The 22,306-nt window shown below is 35.1% G+C and overlaps 2 protein-coding genes across 13 annotated transcripts in view; one reads left to right on the forward strand and one right to left on the reverse strand.

Annotated features, from left to right (window-relative positions):
• LOC134475440 (protein VCF1-like) overlaps positions 1 to 1,591 on the reverse strand; it is a 161,006-nt gene extending 159,415 nt beyond the window's left edge. For all 5 annotated transcript variants that reach the window (XR_010046563.1, XR_010046559.1, XR_010046562.1 and 2 more), the window contains exon 1: positions 1,405 to 1,591. The gene's annotated coding sequence lies outside the window, so the exon portion shown is untranslated. The remainder of the gene's footprint in view (positions 1 to 1,404) is intronic.
• Positions 1,592 to 1,615: 24 nt separating this feature from the next.
• Rragb (Ras related GTP binding B) overlaps positions 1,616 to 22,306 on the forward strand; it is a 75,283-nt gene continuing 54,592 nt past the window's right edge. For 4 of the 8 annotated variants that reach the window (XM_063245976.1, XM_063245977.1, XM_063245975.1 and 1 more), the window contains exons 1-3: positions 1,849 to 2,031; positions 2,755 to 2,788; positions 5,161 to 5,260. In XM_063245976.1, coding sequence (XP_063102046.1) covers positions 1,940 to 2,031; positions 2,755 to 2,788; positions 5,161 to 5,260 — 226 coding nt within the window. In that variant the 5' untranslated portion in view covers positions 1,849 to 1,939. Of the gene's footprint in view, positions 1,779 to 1,848; positions 2,032 to 2,754; positions 2,789 to 5,160; positions 5,261 to 22,306 lie in introns of those variants that run through there. The other 4 variants (XM_063245978.1, XM_063245981.1, XM_063245980.1 and 1 more) reach the window with 3 other exon arrangements.

Here is a 22,306-nt window from a genome sequence, read left to right on the forward strand (position 1 = left end):
CTTGGAAGATCTATCTATCCATTTACCTACCTACCTCAGAAAGACTTTTTTTCTTTTCAATAACAAGGCTAGGAGCACTGAACCTTGTTAAAGAAAACATTACTCAGTCTTCAAACAACACTTACCTATCCTCAGAACTAAAATAAATGGACAATGGAACCACCATGACCTGAGATGATGTTCCCATACCACTCCTCACATTAAGGTAAAATATAAATGCCTCTGCTTTTCTCCCACTCAGTGCATTGCTTTTTTGGAACTTTCCCACTGCTTTATTGAAGCTTATCAATGAACTGTTTATTTTCCCATATTCTGTGACTCTTGATATATTCTTTTTCCCATCCGTTTCACTGGCTTCTCACACAATTTGTCTCACTCTTCACTTGAATTAACAAATTTAGACTGTTCTTTTTATTATGGTATATAGAAATTTATCTTCCACACTGTATCCCATGCACATATCACATGTTCATCAAAAGTTCTTAAGTGACATTTTCAAAACCATTTACAAAAAAGTGGAGTGATGAACTTGTGTGTTAAAGTCTCCGATGAATTCCTCTGTTCAGCAATAAATTGCTGAGTGCTTTCTCTGCAAAATGTAGTTTTAAGGATTTTAGAAGTATTCACAGTAATTCCTCTATATCATGTTTATACCAGCACAACTCATAATAGCTAAGTCTTGGAAGCAGTTTATATGTTCATCAACAGATGAATAAAGACAATGTGGTATTTAAATGGATCACAACTCTGCCATAAAGAAAGATAAGCTAGAATCATTTGTAGGAAAATATATGCACCTTGAGATCATAATGTTTAGTGAGAAAATTCAGACGCACAAGCATAAGCATCACATGGTCTCTCTGAAATGAGAAATTCTTTAAATTATACATAAAGATCAAAATAAAAGATTGATAATAAGTGGAAAGACAAATCTTTCTCAAATGGGAAGGGTATAAGAGATAGAAGGGAGAGGGAAAGGGAATGAAGAAAGGAATTGTGTTTTATGTACGTGTACCAACTACACAAGAATATAAACATGTATTCACACATGTACTAAAAAAATAAGCAATCATTACAAGTTTAGTTACAGGGAAAAACAATGCATAAAGGATAAGTTTCCTCTTCCCCGCTAGCAACCTTTAAGGGCAAGCAACAGTAAAAACCTCTTAGCTGCAAGGCATTGAAATAACACCTTTAAGCCTCTTCAGCTAGTGGGTGGGGCTAAGTGGGTAGCATAGCTTGCAGCGTCTTAGCGGATGGTAGCACAGATGTGAGAAATCACGTCACTGATGACGACAGGCGACACTCTGGCTTTCTCAGAGCAGTCTCTATGGTATTCGTATGAGCCTACCCGCCCCTTGAATAGGCAGTCTCGTGACAGTCTCGGTTTATACGAGTACTCACGTGATCTTGGCCTGCAGTCTTGTGGCTGCGGTGAGGTGTCTGGGCTCCTGAAGAACAGGCGGTTAGGTCGTAAAGGCTACTAGCCGACTTATCTGGGTGGTCAGTCCCCGCAGCTACCAGCCAGAGAGCAGTTCACTGCTTAATGCTTAGGCAGCGTTCCGCTCTTTCTGCTTCCTCTGTATTTGCGGTACCCATCTTTTCGTGGGTGAATTTACCTCAGGGTTTCCAGAACTTGGGGGCCTGAGGCTCAAACTCCGGACCAGTCCACAACCCATCTCTTTTTCACTGACATCCTCTCTTACGCCATCACCGAATAACTGCCTTTGAGCTGGCCCGCTCGGGTTTCCCTGGAGACCAGGTTCAGGGCGGTAAAGGTAACAGTGGGGAAGGAGGCCCCCCAGTGGACCAAAAAGGAGGAGGCACGAACTGGGGCTGGCCTAAAGGCGGCAGGCCACGAGAATGGGCAGTTAAGGGGTGAACAAGCACAAATAGAGTTCTGCGGATTTAGAAAGGACTGGACAGGATTTATTGCACGATGGAAGAATGTGGCTCTGAGAAAAAGATGGAGAAGGAAAATCTGGGGCCGAGAATGGATCCTCCTCTAGGGGAACCACAAGGATCGCTTGGGTGGGTGAAGGGTAAACCTAAATAGAGTTGATTGGTATCATGCTTTTGACGACAAGATAAACTGAAAGAAGGACCAATGCTAACTGGGCAAAAACATCCCTTAGAATGAGGCTAATATTCTTGGTGTATGTGGGTTGTTCTAATTGAGCAAAATGGTCTGAGTTGGTGATTAATAAAGGGGATTTTATATATCCACGTTGGGGATAAAACTTGGAAGAATAACATTTTCTAATGACAGATGAGAGGTTTTACAGTACTTTTTGTTCTGATTTACACCTGAATCTGACACTTGTTATATGGATTTTGTGCCTTTACTGATTGAAATGTGACTTGGAAGGACTGCCAAAGCACCAAGGCACTTTGAATTTCAAAAATAGGTAGCTGAATTTTTAAAAATACAGATAGTCAAATATGAAAATATTGCTTGATTTCTTAAGATGATGGAAAATTAACTCTTGAATTTAATAAATCGTATTTATTCTTAAATAAATCTTCCTAGGAGGTATCTTCATAGTTTGTAGTTAGGGGATAGGGTACATAAAGCCAGTTTTATAATTTAGGAAAAACAAGTGCCTCTACTGAACTGAGGTCATCCACATAATTGTGCCCAATTATCATATTAAATATGCTCTTTTACATTTCCACATTTATATGTGTTTTGTAAATTTTAATTTCTACAACAAACGGATCTTGGAAACTCTATCTTTTGGTTTGTATCTGCAGGTGGGTGCTACCAAATACAGCCATGAAGAAAAAGGTAAGATGTATACCAGAAAGGCAAAGGCAAAGGTAAAATTTGCAATTCTGAAATGTGTTATATTCTCTCTCTCTTTCTGTCTCTGTCTCTCTGTCTCTGTCTCTATATCTGTCTCTCTCTGTCTCTGAATCTTCTGTGTGGTCTTCCTGACTCATCCCCTTTTTTCTGTCTCATTTAATTTTTCTAATGTATAAGTTTTCTTGAATCAAGTCACATATACATATCACATAGGTCTGTGCCTTCACATTTATTTTTAGATCAACTCAAAATTTTATTGCTATACGGCCTTTAGGGCAATGTCTCCAGCTGTAACTTGAGACTCTTTCCATTGTTTTCTTATTGTTCTGTATCCCACTTTGAGATTTAGGCTGGATCACCAACAGTGCAATTCTGGAGCAAGTTTATTAACTTTTTTGGAGTTTCACTGTCCTCATTTGGGAAATGGCAATAATATATATTTCGTAGGTTTTGTGTGACGTTTAAACAAGCAAATGCTAGGAAACCCTTTAAATTATTATTTAACATGGTTAGCTTGGTAATATTTTTATAAACATTTGAGATAAGAAATTTCATTGAAAAACAAACATTAACCATTAATTTCAGCTAATAAGTTGAGTAATTCCAATTTGCTAAGGGAATATTCATCATAAGCCAGTCTGAAGTTGCTATCAACAAGGATGCCTAAACGTACCGAGCTTTCTACATGATTTATAGCAAAAATTTGCATTTATTTAATCATTCCAAAATGTATATATGTATGAAAACATGTTGCACTCCAGAAACATATATACCGTTATTGGTTTTTGGTTAAAATTCTTAGAAAAAAATTTTTTTTTTGTTTCAGCTTTAAAGAACCATTCAGCAGTGACTTTCTTTAATGAGATCAAATTGCATAGCTAAATTGCTAGATTGAATCAAGCCTAAGTGCAATACATTTTCATTAATATTCCTTACATTTGTAGTAAGTTTTAAAAAATACCTTAAGGTAGAAGGCAAAACATGTATGCTTTGCCTATTAAAAGCAAGGTAATTACAACTGTATTTAATAAATTTTAAGTTTGAAAAGACTCTTAAATATCATTTAAGGTCACTTTAGTAAATCTTGTTTGTTTTGTTTTGTTTTTTGAGACAAGGTCTTGCCATGTAGTTCAGGCTGGGCTAGAACTCACTATGTAGCCCAGGGTGGCTTTGAACTCATGATGATCCTTTTTTCATAGCCTCCTGTGAGTGCTGGGATTACAGACATGTGCCACCATGCTTAGTTTACTGAATGTCTTTTTAATACATTAATATACAGCATCTTTGACAGGTGTTTTTTCTCTCTGTGTTAGATACTGCCGTTCACAAGAAGACTATTTACATTCATAAGACCACACTTTATACAAGATCATTCTCATTATTAAAAACTTTCTTGCTTTGTATCATTGTTTTGATAGTTTATTCATTCTTATAGATAATCTTATTTTAATCTATTACATGTTACACATCAGAGACACTCCCTACCATTTATGATGTGTACCTCCAATGCCTTATGGTCTTTGGAATGATTATAAACTACCAAAGTGATACAGATGTAAGACCCCTAAGCCAGCCTAATGCATTGGGTTCACAGGAAATTCTTCAGGATATGATTAATGAACCAAGTTTGAAGGATAAATGAAACTTAGTTGAAAGAAAAAAGAGAAAGGAACATTACTGGCATAGAGTACAGCGTGAAACAAAGACAAAGACACAGGACTTCCCAGCTGGCAGAGCAAAATGACTACAAACTGTTCAGTTCAATGTGGCTGGATGCTTAAAGATACACACTAGAAGGGAGGAAGGTAAAGACAAATAGGTAAACTAGATCAAGAAGGTTCTTCATATGTGATTTAAGGATTTGATCCTGTAGACAATGGGGAACTTTTAAAATGAAAAGAGTGTCAGTAACTAATGGAACAATATTATAGAGGCAAGTGGAAGTAATGATATCTAGGCTATAGATGGAAAGGTTGACTTTGAACAAGAGTAGGAAGACCTTTGGTTATGCTGAAATTCCCTGATAATAGTTCAGAGCACAAAATATTAGTGTACTTCAGGGTGGAATTTTTCTAGCTTAATTCTAGATATATAGATACTCAATATTAAAATATGAATGCACTGCAAGTTTATTGCCAAAAGAATATGTGACCTATGGGAGGTAAGTGACTCGTTTCTAGAATGCTATGTTTACTTCTGATTGGGAAACAGTTTAGTAATATATAAGTATCTATACCAGGTTATTGGAACTATCATTTCTCTAAAATATCAAATAGGGAAGGAGATGATTCTTTTATACTGTATTTTCTCTAGAATGCTAACTTTTTGTTTCCTTTTCCCACTTTTGTCCCTAGGTGCTGTTGATGGGTAAAAGTGGATCTGGTAAGACCAGCATGAGATCTATTATCTTTGCAAACTATATAGCCAGAGACAAACGTCGTCTTGGTGCAACAAGTAAGATGTTCTATCTTATTGTAAAGTGAGGTGATCTTAAGTATTAATAATATGTATAACACACTTGGTTTTAGTAGTTTGGGGATGAAGAAGTTGAGGGATTTGTTTTGGAATATGTTCTCCTTTTTTATTCTTCCTCAGAGAAATGTGGCCTAATTTTGCTTATTAGTGCTTTTCTCTTGTAGAGGCTTTTACCTTTCAAATTTGCTCATAATATGGGATGCCCTTGTCCAAATTCTTGTTTATCTTGCTTTTCTTAAATAAGCTTAGATACCTTTTTGTTTGTTCATTTTGGTGTAATAGTGTTTTTGTTATTATATAAAGGATAATTAATAGATTTAACAGACATAATAAAAGCTCCTAAGAGATTTTAAAGCTGTAGTTATTTGTCCTCATAGACAGATAAGTACAAGGATGAGAAGAATGGAAATTAACCTGATCTGTACTCTGCTACTTCTCTTTCTAGATTTACATAGGAAGATTTACATTCTCATTGGAGTTTCTGTTCTAATTTGGGAAATACATTATTAGTTTGTTGGTTTGAAATTAATATATACTTGTTGGGCTTCCTTTGCTGCCAGGACAGTGAATCTAGGACCCTGGGAGAGCCCATCTCTGAACTCTAATGACTGCATTATGTAGTATCCAGGCATTTCTAGATTTCACCTTGGTCATTGGCTTTTAGGTGAGAAAATAAGTGCCCTACATGGCTTTCAAAGATTATTGATGTATGTTTCTACCATCATCTTGAATGCATTTAGGGACAAGTCACCCACTATTCTGTAAAGTATCACACTTCAGTTTTAAGAAAGATAAACATTGTTTAAGCACATTGCTCCAGGCTGTAGGAGGCAAAGGAGAAGGAAACCTTATTTCTGTTCTAATAGGGTTTGCAGTATGGGGTACACTTTTGTAATTGTAATAGTTTTGATAATTAGACAGCCATGTTTTTGAGACAGGATCTTGCTATGTAGTTCAGGCTGACCTTGAAATCACTATGTAGCCCAGGCTGGATTGGAACTCGTGCTTCAGCTGCCCAAATGCTGAAATTCTAGATGTGTACCACCACACCCAACTAAACAGCCATTTTATAAGTAAAGCAACAAATCTATTTTCCTTTATTTCTGTTAGCTGGTGTTCTTTTAGTTCTCTTAGGTCTCCACCAGCATTTGAAGATATTCATGTCTTAATTTATCCTAGTCATTCCCAGTCTCCCAAATCTATTCTTTTTTATGCTAAACATCTCCAGTTCCTCCATGTTGACCTAATTTTGAAGTGTTTGTAATTTTGAAGTGTTTGTAATGTTCAAACTTACCTACATTTTTTTCTGAGATGTGAATCCAAATGTGATCTGATCAGGACAAAGCATGCCTGTTACATCTCTGATTCTGGACAATATATTGACTTAGTATATTGTAACTCCCACTTTTCCTTTTTGGATTGACTTTCATTGTACTGAGTTGTATGAAGATCTCCAATTCTCCTTTAACATACGTTGTTATTAAAACATGTACCTTATGGATCTTGTACAAGTAATACTTTGAATCTAAGAAGAAATACTTACATGTATTATTCAGTTTTATTTGTTTTTATTAAATTTTATTTGTTACATGTATTTTGCTTGTTTGTTTCTTTTTTTGTTTGTTTGTTTTGGTACCCATCAAACTCAGGACCTTGCACTTGCCAGGCAGGCACTTACACCACTGAGCTACATAATCCTTGGCCTACATCTATTTTTTTATTTAAGTTATTCATGTGTTCAAAGATGTTTTAATGTATTCCACAGTGTGTTTCTGTATCCTGTATTTGTTATGAAATCTAACAAGTTGCTATCTTTTTGGACTTCAGTTTTGCTTATCTACAGAAACAGTATTAAATTCTGTTTTCATTTTAACTACTTATCTATTATCTAATACATTAGCTATACTTCCTAGTTCTGTGCAGTTTGTACATTTGGTGAATCTCTTTTCTAGTTTTTAATCTATGTCACTGGTCAAAACAGTTGGTTAAAATAGTGTACTATGGCGTGTCAAACCTGTAGAGTTAACGTCTGATCTCTGGAAAGTCTCTTTCCAAATCCTTTTCTGTTTTGGTTTAATAGATTTAAAAAATTTTCTTTTCTCCAGAGTTAAATATTTGGGCTTATCCATATGATTTGAGTATATTAGAGGAAACTAATGTTTATTAAATGAGTATTTATTGCCAGTCCTTTGTGTATAAGTTGTTTTTTTACATTAGTCTGCATATTCATTCTAATCAATAATGAAAGTATTGCTCAAAAATTACTCAGCTAGTAAGCATTATAGCTAGAATATCAATCTGTGCTCTTCTGTTTATTATACCACAATTTACTTAGTTTATGCTACTTAATAGTTCTTATCAGACTTCTTTTTCTTTGTTTTAATATTAGTATATGTGCTACCGAGGTGGGCATTACTTGTTTTAAATTCTACACACTTTGTTGAAGCATCTTTTTTTCTAGTCATTTTGTTTCTGTTTTTAGCTGATTTGTAAAGCTGATTTATTACTGAGTCCAGTGCCATTATTTTATAACCAAAAATTCAGAAATATAAAACTGCTTAAAATTGTTTTGCCATAGTCTAACAACATCAACATGAATGCAGATTATAGTCTTACTGATTAAGTCAGCACATTTATTCAGCAAGTTTTTTTTTTCTGTAACTGACTGTGTGCCAGACACTATGAATGAATTCTTCCCTTTTAAGGGTATCTCAAATAACTTTATTGATAATTTTGTCTCCTTAAAAGTAGTAAAGGTGTACATACTTACAATATTATGTTGATCATAATACTAAGCATATTATTATTAACTACTTTCTCATTGATGAAGAAAGCTTTGGGTTTTACTGCTAAACATATAGACTTGTTCAAAAGTTACATGTGTTTTTTACTTGATAATCTTTTTTGGCAATTTCTTAATATTCTTTTTATGCAGTTGCTGATTTTCTTTTAGTAGAATTTTTTTTCAAAATGTTGCATTCACTTTAATGTTTTAGTGTTTTTCTAGTTTGTCATTCCAAAAAAGTCCAATTTTATTTTAAATTTAGAACCTAGTATGGTTTACAATTTGAGATAAGGATACGGAATGATGGTACTATTAATTTATTAGGGGGATGTTAAAATGTGTTTGTTGGATTAGTACACTGTCAATAAAAATATTGTTTTGAACTATTTTAGTCTCAAACACTGTTGACAGTTCCAAGATAAACTGCCTACTCAAAATTCTCTGTTCTCTTGCCTTTTAATAAATGCTTTAATACCATGGTTTTCTACATTTGTCTTAACCATCCTTCCTTGTTTTTTGTAAAAAGATAATTTTTGTAATATTTTCTTCTTTCTGCCCCATAGGTATATGTAATTATCCAAAATTTTGTTCTTGGTTCTTTTCAACTACTGTCATGACAACAGGGCAGAAGTTTGAAAGTCAGATGGCCATATAGGTAACATGAGACTAAAAGAGAAGTAGTCAATGGTAGTTAGGTCACAAAAGGCCTTTTAAACAAAATTAAGTCATTTTAACTGAAGGCACAGAATAGCTCATAGACAGTTTTAAACAGAGAAGTAACATTTATTTATTCTGATTTTCAGTGTTAATTAGAAGAATAATACTCGAGAAAAATTCAAATATTATATAAGTGTTATAAAGCTATTGTCTTTGACTCTCAGGCCTATTTCTAAGAGACAAATGTAATTAGAAGTTCTGAGGCTATGCTTTTTGCTCTTACCTGAGTGTAAAAATCATGAAAATACAGAAAGATATACTTTTTCTTTTTTAAATAAGAATGGAATAAAATCTGCATTTTAGAAAGATTATTCTGTAATATGCAATATAGATTAGAGGTCGCCCAGAGCAGAAAGATTTTGGCCAGTTAAGTTATCTTATTTTATTTATTTTTATTAATTGTTTATTGATACAATTTAGATATACACAATGATACACTCATCATAGAGAAATTTTACCTGTACATGTTATATCGTTTTTTTATTTTAATGAGATTAAGACAAAAGAGGACAGAACAAAGCAGATCGGAACAGAACAATGTAAGCCACATTACTTCAAACACAAGACAACCTGATATTAACAGTAGCTACCATAATGTCTTGTTGAAATAGTTAAGCATACCTTCACATACAATAATATCAAACATAACAAAACAGTACAAAAACCATTCAAGAGAATAAAAGTGTTACAGTGCATTCTGAACCAAAGGACCAAAAATGAACAATGGCTACTATATTGTCTCATTTTCCATAAAAAATTTGTTTATACTATCACACTTATTAAAATCCAATAAGATACAACATGATAGAACCAATAGAAATAGAAGAACAAAAGCATGGTAGGAGTTCAAAGCAAGATGATGTTACATCAACAATGGCTGCCATAATGTCTTGTTTTCTTCAAAAAAGCTGTTCATACCATCACACATAATAAAATAAACAACAGAATAAAACCATTCCAAACATTCATTCAATGAATGAAAACATTATTATAAGGCTGCAAAGAAATATAATGGGGAATCATGATTACCAAAAATCTTATGTACTCTTACCTTTTCTTATACTAGGAAGACTATATGGTATTTATACATGTGAGTTTGATTTATTTCACTTATGAGTATGGTCTCAAGTTGCATCCATTTATTTATAAATATCTCAATGGGACCCTTCTTTAGAGCTGGGTAGTACTCCATTGTATAAAAATACCACATCTTTTAATCCATTCCTCATTTGATGGACACTTAGGCTGTTTTGAAGATATGAATATTACAAATTGCAATGCTATAAACATGGTGCCCATATATCACTGTGGTATGACATTTTCAGTTCTTCTGGGAATAGGCCTAGAAGTGGAATAGCTGAGTCAACTGGGACTTCCAGTCCCAGGTTTTTGAGGAATCTCTAGACTGACCTCCACAGTGGTTGCACCAGTCTCCACTCCCACCAACAGTGCAGAAGAGTTCCTTTTTCCCCACAGCCTCTCCAGCATTTGTTGTTAGTAGTTTTCTTGATCCTGGCCATTCCTGGAATGAGATGGAATCTCCGTGTTGTTTAATTTGCAATTCTCTAATGGCTAATGATGAGGAACATCTTTTCATGTATTTATTTGCAATTTGTATTTCTTCATCTGAGAACTGGATATTCATTTCAGATGACCAATTTTGGATTGGGTCTTTGAATTTCAGGGGTTTGAGTTTTTAAAATTCTTTATGTTTTAGAAGTCCTTTGTTTGAGGAAGAGCTCACTAAGATTTTTTCCTAGTTTGTGGGTTTTCTTTTGACTATGCTGGAGAATTTCTTTTGACACGCAGAAACTTTTTAATAAGACGTGATCCCAGTTATTGACTCTGGAAAGTATTTCCCGTGCGGTTTGATTCCTCTTCGTGAATTCTCTAACTACCGAAATGTCTTCAAGATTTTTAACTAATTTGTCATCCAACAGATTTAGTGTTTCTGTTTTAATATTCACATATTTGATCCATTTAGATTTTAGTTTAGTACATGGAGATAGGAATGGATCTAGTTTTCGTTTTAAGCGTAAGATAGCCAGGTTTTCCAGCACCATTTATTAAAGAGACTGTCATTCTCCCAGTGAACATGTTTGGCCCCTTTATCAAAGATAAGGTGGTTAAGTGTGTTTGTAGTTGTGGTTGTATCTTCTAATCTGTTCCACTGATCTTCAGCTCTGTTTTGATTCCAGTACCATGTTGATTTTACTATGGTTGCTTTGTATTATAACTTCAAGTGAGGGATTGTGATACCTCCTGTATTGCCTTTGCTGCTTAGAACTGTCCTTGCTATTCTAGGTCTCTTCTCACTCCAGATGAATTTTAGGAGTGATTTCTCGAGTTCTATCAGGTATGTTGATGGTATTTTCATTTAGATTGCATTGAATCTTTATAACAGTTTTGGGAGAATGGCCATTTTCACAATATTTATTCTTCTTATTCATGAACAAGTATTGTCTGTCCATTTTCTAAGATCCTCTTTCATTTCTCTTTCAGGGTATTATAATTTTCTGTGTATAGCTCTTTGACTTCTTTCATAATATTAATTCCTAAGTATTTTGGTTTTTTGGATGCTAGTGTGAAGGATGTGGCTTCTCTTATTTCTCTCTCAGTGTTTTTGTTGTTAGTGTATAAGAATGCTGTTGATTTTTGAGTATTGATTTTGTATCCAGCTACATTGCTGATTTTATTAATTACATCTAGGAGTCTTTCAATGGAATTTTGGGGGTCTTCTATGTAGAGTATCATGTCACATACAAATAATGATAAATTAATTCATCTTTTCCTATCTTTAACCTTTTTATTTCTCTCTCTTGTCTAATTACTCTGGCTAGTATTTCCAGTATTACGTTGAGTAAGAGCAGTGATAAGGAATATCCTTGTCTCGTGCCTGATTTTAAGGTAAAGGCCTTTAGTTTTTGGCCATTTAATATGCTGCTAGATGTTAGTTTGTCATAATTGATCTTTATCATATTGAGGTAAATACATCTGCTCCAATTTTTTGTAAGGTTCCGATCATGAATGAGTGTTGGACCTTATCAGTAGCATTTTTTGCTTCAATACAAGTGATAGTGTGATTCTTCCTATTGGCTTTATTGATATGGTGGATTACATTTATGGATTTACGTATGTTGAACCATCCCTGCATGCCTAGGATGAATCCCACTTGTTCGTGGTGTATAATCTTCTTGATGATTTGCTGCTTCCTGTTTGCCAATATTTTATTGAGGATTTTTGTGTCTGTGTTCATAAGGGACATTGGCCTGTAGTTCATTTTTGTAGTTGGGTCTTTCTCAGGCTTTGGTACTAGAGTAATATTTGCTTGCAGCAATGACTTAGAAAGAATTTCTTCCCTTTCGATTTCATTGAAGAGATTGAGGAGTGAGTATAGACATTAAGTCTTCTTTGTATTTCTTTTAGAATTGCACAGTGAATACATTTGGGCTGAGCTCTTCTTTGTAGGTAAGGAATAAACTACAATTTCTATTTCATTAAAAAGAAATTGGGTTATTCAGTAGTTGTACATCTTCTTGACCCAGCTTTGGTAGTTCCTATGTTTCTAGAAATCTGTCCATTTCTTCTGTGTTTTTGAACCTCTGAGAATAGGGGTTTTTGAAATAGGTGTTGTTGATAATCTGTAATTCGACAGAGTCTATAGTGATTTCACCTTTTTCATTCCTTATTGCATGAATTTGAGCTTTCTCTTCCCTTTTTTAATAAGGTTGGCTAGGGGCTTATCAATTTTATTTATTCTTTCAAGGAACCAATTCTTTGATTCATTTGATTGTTTTTTTAGTCTCTATTGCATTAATTTCTGCTCTGATATTTTTAATTTCCTCCCTTCTTTTGGCTTTGGGCTTGACTTGCTCCTCTTTTTCTAGATGTTTGAGGTGTAGCATCAGGATGTTTATTTGTGTTCATTCTGTTTTCCTGATGTAGGAACTCAGTGCAGTAAATTTTCCTCTGAAGACAGTTTTCATTATATCCCACAGATTCTGGTAAGTTGCAATTGTATTTTTGTTTGCTTGTAGGTATTGTTTAATTTCTTCTTTAGTTTCCCCTCTGACTCACTCATGGCTCAAGAGTGTATTATTCAATTTCCGTGTGTCTGTGGGGTTTTTGCAGTTTCTTTTATCATTAATTTCTGGTTTCATAGCACTATGATCCGATAAAATGCATGGGATAATTTCAGCTCTTTTGCATTTACTTAAGTGTGTTCTGTGATCTAGTAGATGGTCTGTTTTATAGAGTGTCCCATGTACTGCTGAGAAGAATGTGTATTCTGATGTTGTTGGATGGAACACTCTGTATATGTCTATCAAGTCCATTTTTTCACAGGTGTGTTTCAGTTCTATTATTTCTTTGCCGATTTTCTGTCTGATTGATCTGTCCCTTGGTGTCAATGGTGTTTTAAGGTCTCCTATTATAATTGTGTTATTGCTCACTTGATTTTTCACTTCTATTAATGCTTTATGTAGCTGGGTGCTCTGGAATTTGGTACATATATATATTTAAGATAGTTATCTCTTCCTCTTGACGTGTCCCCTACCTACTATGTAGTGACCTTCTGTGTCTCTTCGGATCTTTCTTGGTTTGAAGTTCACATTGTCTGCAAACAGAATAGCTTACGGCCCTTTTTTTGGTTCTTGTTGCATGAAGTATTGTTTTCCATCCTTTGACCTTCAGTTCATGAGTTTCCTTTTCGGTTAGATGCGTTTCTTGTAGACAGCATATGGTTGGATGTTATTTCTTAATCCATTCTGCTAGTCTGTTTCTTTTAATAGGTGAATTGAGACCATTTACATTAATGGCTATAACTGTTATATATTGGTTTATTGTTGACATGTTATCTTTCTGCTCTTGCAGCTTTATCTTTCCATTCTCTTAGATTGCCTTGCTTAGTGTTTTTTTTTTTCCTATGTGTATCTAGACTGTCTTTCTATATTCTTTGCAGGGTTGGCTTGGTGATCATGAAATTCTTCAGCTGTTCTTTGTCATGGAATTATCTTATTTCTCCATCAATTTTGAAGGACAGTTTTGCAGGGTACATAAGTGTAGGTTGGAAATCATTTTTCTTTAGGATCTGAAATACTTCACTCTATGCTCTTCTTGACTTCATTGTTTGTGTTGAGATACCAACTGTCTGCTGTGATTCTGATAGGTATTCCTTTATATTTGATATGTCTTTTCTAACAGCTTTTAATATTCTATTCTTACGTTATATTTCTGGGATGGTGACTGTTATATGTCTGGGTATAGTTTTATTTTGGTTATGGCTATTTGGTGTTCTGTTTGCTTCACTAATCTGAATGTCACTTTCCATTCTCATGTTTGGGAAATTTTCAGCTATTACTTCTGTAAATAGCCTCTTGGTACCATTTGGTTTATCCCCTTCTTTTTCAATTATCCCTATTAATCTTATGTTGCTTTTTTATTCATCTTACAGCTTTTCTATTGATGTTCTTGGTTCCTTGTTATTTTTGTTATATTTATTTATTTATTTATTTTAATTTAAGAGGAAAAAGAGAAAAACACAAAACAAACCAAAGCAGTGTAAGGGTACACGTAATACAGAACTACAAAAAAACAAAACAAAACAAACAAACAAACAAAAATAACAGTAAGAAATCACCTGTTAGTATATTACATATTATCATCTTGAAAATAGTTCCTCAAATCACAGTATCAAAGAATACAAGGTGGACATTCAAACAGGTAGACTACAAACAGCTGTGTTCAATGATCCAAAAACATTGATACAGTCAGCTATTTAACACCCCTAAACACACTTGCTGTTATATCCGTTAGAGCTCTTTTTCTTTTTTTTTTTCCACTCTCTTTTTTACAACAAAATTCACGCACTTTGGATTTCATTACTCCTTAGTGCTTATTACTTTTTTTTGGGGGGGGGGAGAGAATACAGTCAAATATGGCAAAACAAAGCTGTCAGTCAATACCAAGGATAGACATAGCACATGATGTAGAACAGAGTACAAGTTTATCAACAATGGTTATCAACGTTGTCCCTTGTTTCCTTAAAAAGAATTGTCTATCTCATTAGATATTATAAAGTTGGACAAAACAGTAGAGAACAAGACCAATAAAACTTAGGCATTGTAAACATTACAGGACTTCCAAAGAAGACAATAGTCAAACCAGAATGGGTATCTTAGTGAATCTTATTGTCTTCAAAGTAGTTGCCTATTTCTTGAAACTTGATATTACCATATAGAATGGAACAGAGTCTAATCAGTCAAAACAAGATCGTGGGAGTACTACAGGACTTCAAAACAAGTTAATAGGAAATCAAAAAGAGTTACTATTTATATATCCTAATTTTTTGAATTTTTTCTTTAATTAAGACAAACATAAGAAATGACTAAATATTTTTTTTAAAACAATGAGGGGGAGATTGAGATAAAACAGGACATAACAATATAACAATAGAGGTCACAGCATGACTGTTTCAACAACCTAGTACTTCACCACCATATAACCTGACTTAATAGTAGTCACCATAGTGTCTTTTTCCTTGATATATTTGGATAAAACTTCATATACTCTAGCTTCAAATATTTTCAAATCAAGAAGCCCAGAATAAAGCCTTTCTAATTAATGAGTGAAAACTTTATAAGGCTCCAAGGCCACCTAATGGGGAATCATGATTACCACATATTTTTATATATTTGAATCATTACTTACATTAGGGAAACTATTCGGTATTCACACATGTGAGATTGATTTATTTCACTTATGAGTATGGTCTCAAGCTGCGCCCATTTATTGATAAATATCTCAATGTGATCCTTCTTTATAGCTGAATAATACTCCATTGTATAGAAATACCACAACTTTTTTATCCATTCCTCAGTTGATGGACACTTGGGTTGTTTCCAAGATCTGGCGATTACAAATTGTGCTGCTATAAACATAGGTGCACATATATCACTGTGGTATGATGCTTTCAGTTCTTCTGGGAATATGCCTAGAAGTGGAATAGCTGGAATAAATGGGATTTCCAATCCCAACTTTTTGAGAAATCTCCAGACAGATCTCCACAAAGGCTGTACCAGTCTACACTCCCACCAGCAGTGCAGGAGAGTTCCTTTTTCCCCACAGCCTCTCCAGCATTTGTTGTTGGTTTTCTTGATCCTGGCCATTCTTTCAGGAGTGAGATGGTATCTCAGTGTGGTTTTAATTTGCATTTCTCTAATGACCAATGATGATGAGCATTTTTTCATGTATTTATTTGCCATTTGCATTTCTTCATCTGAGAATTGCGTATTCATCTCAGATGCCCATTTTTGGATTGGATCTTTGAATTTCGGAGGTCTGAGTTTCTTTAATTCTTTATATGTTTTAGACAAGAGGCCCTTGTCTGAGAGAGAGTTCACTAAAATCTTTTCCCAGTTTGTGGGTTTTCTTTTCACTATGCTGGAGATTTCTTTTGACATGCAGAAACTTTTTAATAAGAAGTGGTCCCAGTTATTGATTCTGGGAAGTATTTCCCGTGCGGTTTGAGTCCTGTTCATGAATTCTCTACCTACTCCTATGTCTCCAAGGTTTCTACCTAATTTGTCTTTCAATAGATTTAGTGTTTCTGTTTTAATATTCAGATCTTTGACCCATTTAGATTTTAATTTAGTACATGGTGATAGACATGGGTCTAGCTTTAGTTTTCGGCAAATGGAGAGCCAGTTTTTCCAGCACCATTTATTAAAGAGACTGTCGTTCTTCCAGTGAACCTGCTTGGCTCCTTTATCAAAGATAAGGTGGTTGAGTGTGTTCGTAGTTGTGGTTGTATCTTCTAATCTATTCCATTGATCTTCGGCTCTGTTTTGATTCCAATACCATGTTGATTTTACTACTGTTGCTTTGTAGTATAACTTCAAGTCAGGGATTGTGATGCCTCCTGCTTTGTCTTTGCTGCTTAGAACTGCCTTTGCGATTCTAGGTCTCTTCTGGTTCCAGATGAAATTTAGGAGTGATTTCTCTAGATCTATAAGGTATGTTGATGGAATTTCTATTGGGATTGCATTGAATCTGTATAACAGTTTTGGGAGAATGGCCATTTTCACAATGTTTGTTCTTCCTATCCATGAGCAAGGAATGTCTTTCCATTTTCTGAGATCATCTTCAATTTGCTTTTTCAGTGTATTATAATTTTCACTGTATAAGTCTTTCACTTCTTTCGTAAGAGTAATTCCTAAATATTTCATTTTTTTGCTTGCTAATGTGAATAGTCCAGTTTCTCTTAATTCCCTCTCTGTGATTTTGTTGTTCGCGTATAGGAATGCTATTGAATTCTGAGTATTCATTTTGTATCCAGCCACATTACTGAATTTATTTATTGTATCTAAGAGTATTTCAATGGAGTTTAGGGGGTCTTCTATGTAGAGTATCATGTCATCTGCAAACAATGATAATTTAACTTCTTCTTTTCCTATCTTTACCCCTTTTATTTCTCTTTCTTGCCTAATTGCTCTGGCTAGTACTTCCAGTACTATATTAAATAGGAGTGGTGATAAAGGACATCCTTGTCTTGTGCCCGATTTTAAAGTAAAGGCTTTCAATTTTTGGCCATTTAGTATGATGCTGGCTGTTGGTTTGTCATAAATGGCCTTTATTATATTGAGGTAAAGACCATTTATTCCAATTTTCTGTAAAGTTCTTATCATGAATAAGTGTTGGACCTTATCGAAGGCTTTTTCTGCATCTATAGAGATGATCATGTGATTCTTATTTTTAGCTTTATTGATATGGTGGATTACATTTATTGATTTGCGTATGTTGAACCATCCTTGCATTCCTGGGATGAATCCCACTTGGTCATGGTGTATAATCTTCTTGATGATTTGCTGGATCCTATTTGCCAATATTTTATTGAGGATTTTTGCATCTGTGTTCATTAGGGAGATCGGTCTATAGTTCTCTTTTATAGTTGGGTCTTCCTCAGGTTTTGGTACTAGAGTAATATTTGCTTCCAGGAATGACTTAGGAAGGATTGCTTCCCTTTCAATTTCATTGAATAGTTTGAAGAGTGTCGGCATTAGGTCTTCTTTGTATTTCTTGTAGAATTCTGCAGTGAATCCATCTGGGCCTGGGCTCTTCTTGGTGGGTAAGGCCTTAATTACATTTTCAAGTTCATTAGCAGAGATTGGGTTATTCAACAGTTTTATATCCTCTTGATCTAGCTTTGGTACTTCATATGCTTCTCAGAATCTGTCTATTTCTTCTGTGTTATCAAACTTTTGAGAGTAGAGGTTTTCGAAATAGGTGTTGATGATCCTCTGTATTTCTATTGGGTCTGTAGTGATTTCTCCTTTTTCATTTCTTATTGCATGAATTTGAGCTTTTTCTTCCCTTTTTTAAATAAGGTTGGCTAGGGGCTTATCGATTTTATTTATTCTTTCAAAGAACCAACTCTTTGATTTGTTGATTCTTTGGATTGTTTTCTTAGTCTCTATTGCATTGATTTCTGCTCTGATTTTTATAATTTCCTCTCTTCTTTTGGCTTTGGGCTTGACTTGCTCTCTTTTTCTAGCTGTTTGAGGTGTAGCATCAAGTTATTTATTTGTATTCGTTCTGTTTTCCTGATGTGGGAACTCAGTGCAATAAATTTTCCTCTCAGAACGGCTTTCATTGCATCCCATAGATTCTGGTAAGTTGTGTCTGCATTTTCATTTTCTTTTAGGTATTGTTTAATTTCTTCTTTAATTTCTTCTGTGACGCACTGATTACTCAAGAGTGTGTTATTTAGTTTCCATGTGTTTGTGGAATTTTTGCAGTATCTTTTGTCATTAATTTCTAATTTCAGAGCGCTATGATCCGATAATATGCAAGGGATGATTTCAACTTTTTTGCATTTGCTTAAATATGTTCTGTGAGCTAATATATGGTCTATTTTAGAAAATGATCCATGTGCTGCTGAGAAGAATGTGTATTCTGATGTTGTTGGGTGGAACATTCTGTATATGTCTATCAAAACCATTTGTTCACAGGTGTGATTCAGTTCTGTTATTTCTTTGCTCATTTTCTGTCTGGTTGATCTGTCCCTTGGTGTCAGTGGTGTATTAAGGTCTCCTGTTACAATTGTGTTACTGATAATTTGAGTTTTCATTTCTGTTAATAATTGTTTTATATAACTGGGTGCTCTGGAGTTTGGTGCATATATATTTAAGATAGTTATCTCTTCCTCTTGGAGTTTTCCCCTTACGAGTATGTAGTGACCTTCTTTGTCCTTTATGGTCATTGTTGGTTTAAAGTTCACGTTGTCTGCAAACAGAATGGCTACTCCTGCCTTTTTTAGGATTCCTGCTGCATGGAGAATTGTTTTCCATCCTTTGACTTTCAGTCTGTGAGTATCCTTCTGGGTTAGATGGGTTTCCTGTAAACAGCATATGGTTGGATTTTGTTTCTTGATCCATTCTGCTAGTCTGTTTCTTTTGATTGGTGCATTGAGACCATTTACATTAATGGTTATTACTGTTAAATGCTGGTTAATTGTAGGAATGTTATCTCTCTGCTGTTGCATCTTTATCTTTCTGTTCTGTTTAATTATTTGCTTTGCTTAGTGGTTTTTTCCTTTGTGTATCTAAACTGTCTTTCAATATTTTTTGCAGGGTTGGTTTGGTGTTCATGAAGTTCTTCAGCTGTTCTTTGTCATGGAAGTATCGTATTGCACCATCTATTTTGAATGATAGTTTTGCAGGATATATCAGTCTCGGTTGGAAATCATTTTGCTTTAGGATCTGGAATACTTCACTCCATGCTCTTCTTGACTTTATCGTTTGTGCTGAGAAGTCTGCTGTGATTCTGATAGGTTTTCCTTTATAAGTGATCTGTCTTTTCTCTCTGACAGCTTTTAATAATCTATTCTTGTGTTGGATTTCTGGGATGGTGATTATTATATGTCTGGGTGTAGTTTTATTTTGGTTATGACTGTTTGGAGTTCTATATGCTTCACTGATCCTGATGTCAGTTTCTGATCTCATGCTTGGGAAATTTTCAGCTATTACTTCTCTAAATATCCTCCTGACATCCTTCATGTTGTCTCCCTCTCTTTCATTAATCCCTATCATTCTTATGTTATTCTTCTTTACATCATCTTGCAGTTGTTGAATTGTTGTTTCCTGATTCCTTGTTATTTTCAAAAGAACTTTCCTTTCCTGTTCACTAGCTGCAATCCTGTCTTCAAGGTCTGAAATTCTATCTTCACTTTCATTAAGGCGGTTTTTACAACTTTCAGTGGAGTTTTTTATTTCCTGTATATCTCTGTGCATCTGCATTATGTATTCTGTTTGTTTCTTATATTGCTGCTCTAGGGATTCTGTCTTTTTGTTTAGTTCCTCCAATTTTTTATCTGTGTTTTCTTTAGATATATTTGGAATCTCTTTCATTTCTTCTTTTATCTGGGAGATTATTTCGAGTTTGAATTTCTTTAAAGCTTCCTGGAGTTGCTTGTCAATTTCAGTGGCTATTGTGTCCGATATATGAGGTGGATGGGATATATTTTCTTCTATATACATCGCTCCTAGGGTTTCTTGAGATGGGCTGGAGGTTTGAGGTTGTAATTTGGTCTTTCGTTTTGTCATTTTCCTATATTTCTGTGTTTCAAGTGTTATTTGAAAGCTTCCTCAGGATCTGTTGAAAATCCCCTTCTATATTTGGAGCTACTGAGACTCTGGCACCGTGCTACCCCAAGCCATTGGGCCTACAGAACCAGTGGCCCTCCTCTGCCTGCTCAGAACTCCGCAGTTCCAGACAAGCTGGGCCTCAGGGACACTGTGCGCCCACCTGCCCCTTAGAAGCTCCACAGTTCTTCAATCGCAGCCGGGTTAGGGTACTCACCACAGGCCGCAGTGGTTCAGGAACCTGTGGACCCTCCCTGGTTGCAGAGATATCCAGAGTCCTCCAGACACGCAGAGAGGCCGGTGAGGGCACCCCAGATCTGCCCAGCTCCTCCTCTGCAGACCTATTGCCAGGCACGGCAGCTAAACAGGCTGGGCTAGGCTGATAGTGTGGGCCCGCCCATCCATCGGCAGCTCAGCAGGTCTCCAAGTGAAGCCGGAATGGGGAGGCTGATGTGGAAGCCTCAAACCCACCTCTCCCCTTCACTGCACCTGGAAGCCTGGGGGAACTCCAGCAGTCTGGGCGGAGATATCCAGAATCCTCCAGACACGCAGAGAGGCCGGTGAGGGCACCCCAGATCTGCCCAGCTCCTCCTCTGCAGACCTATCATTTTTTTTATATTTAAAGAGAAAAAAGAAAGGACATGAAAAACAAAGCAGGAAAAGGGTACAAGTAATAGAGAACTTCAAGAAAAAAAATAATTCAGTAAGAAATCACCAGTTAATAGGTTACATATTATCTTCCCAGAAACAGTTGTCCAAATTACAAAATTAAAATATATAATGTGGACATTCATACAGTGACATTGTAGACAGGTCCATTCAGTGATCCAACAAAAGCTCAGTAATATGGTTTTCCATCCTACACACTCGATCATATCCGCAGTTCTATTCCTTAGTCCACCTTCCTTTCCTCTCTTTTTTTTTACAATAACAATTAGACTTTTTGGATTTTATTACTCCCACGGTTCTTACTACTTTTTTTGAAGAGAATAAAACCAAATGTGACTAAGCAAAACAGAGTCAGTTAGAACAGAAGGATGGACATAGTACATGATGCAAAAATAGAATACCAGGTGATCAAAATGGTTACCATTGTGCCTCTTGCTATTTTTAAATTGAGTTGCCTATATCATCGGGTATAATAGAATTGATCAAAACAGTACAGAACAAGACCAATACACTGGAGACCTTACAGGACTTCAAAAAAAAAAAAAAAAAAAGATAATGGTCAAACCATAATGGGAATCATAGTATATCTTATTGCCTTCAAAGTGGTTGCCTATACCCTCAAACTTGATACTATCAAACAAAATAGAATATAGAATAATCAGACAGAACAAGATGAGGAGAGCAATACTAGGCTTCAAATCAGGTTAATAGGAAAACCAAGAAAGTTACTATATGTCCCACTATTTTTTAATTTATTTTCCCTTAATTAAAAAAATGAGAGAAAATAGATTAATTTTTAAAAAAGGGGGGGGGGAGATTGAGATAAGGAGCACATTGTAACAGAACAACGCAGGTCAGAACCGAACAATTCAAGCGTCATTGTCTTTCACCACCTGATAATCTAACAGAATAGTAGTCAACATAGTGCCTCTTTCCTTGAATTATTTGAGTGTAACTTTATATGCTATAACATCAAGCATACATATCAAGACAATGTGAAGCCATTCAGGAGAATGCAAGAATTACAGGGTATTTAGAACCAGCTAACAGAAAACAAACAGTTTCTATATTATCTCTTTGCCTGTAAAGAATTTTGTTTTTACTATAGCATATAGTGAAATATAATAAGGTACATGACGTTAAAACCAGTGGAAACACATGTACCACAGCTTGATGGGAATTCAAAACAAGATGATATTAAATCAATATTAGCTT

This window comes from Cavia porcellus, unplaced genomic scaffold, assembly GCF_034190915.1.
Source record: "Cavia porcellus strain 051 isolate PalLab524CR breed Dunkin Hartley unplaced genomic scaffold, mCavPor4.1 scaffold_3, whole genome shotgun sequence".
NCBI lineage: Eukaryota > Metazoa > Chordata > Mammalia > Rodentia > Caviidae > Cavia > Cavia porcellus.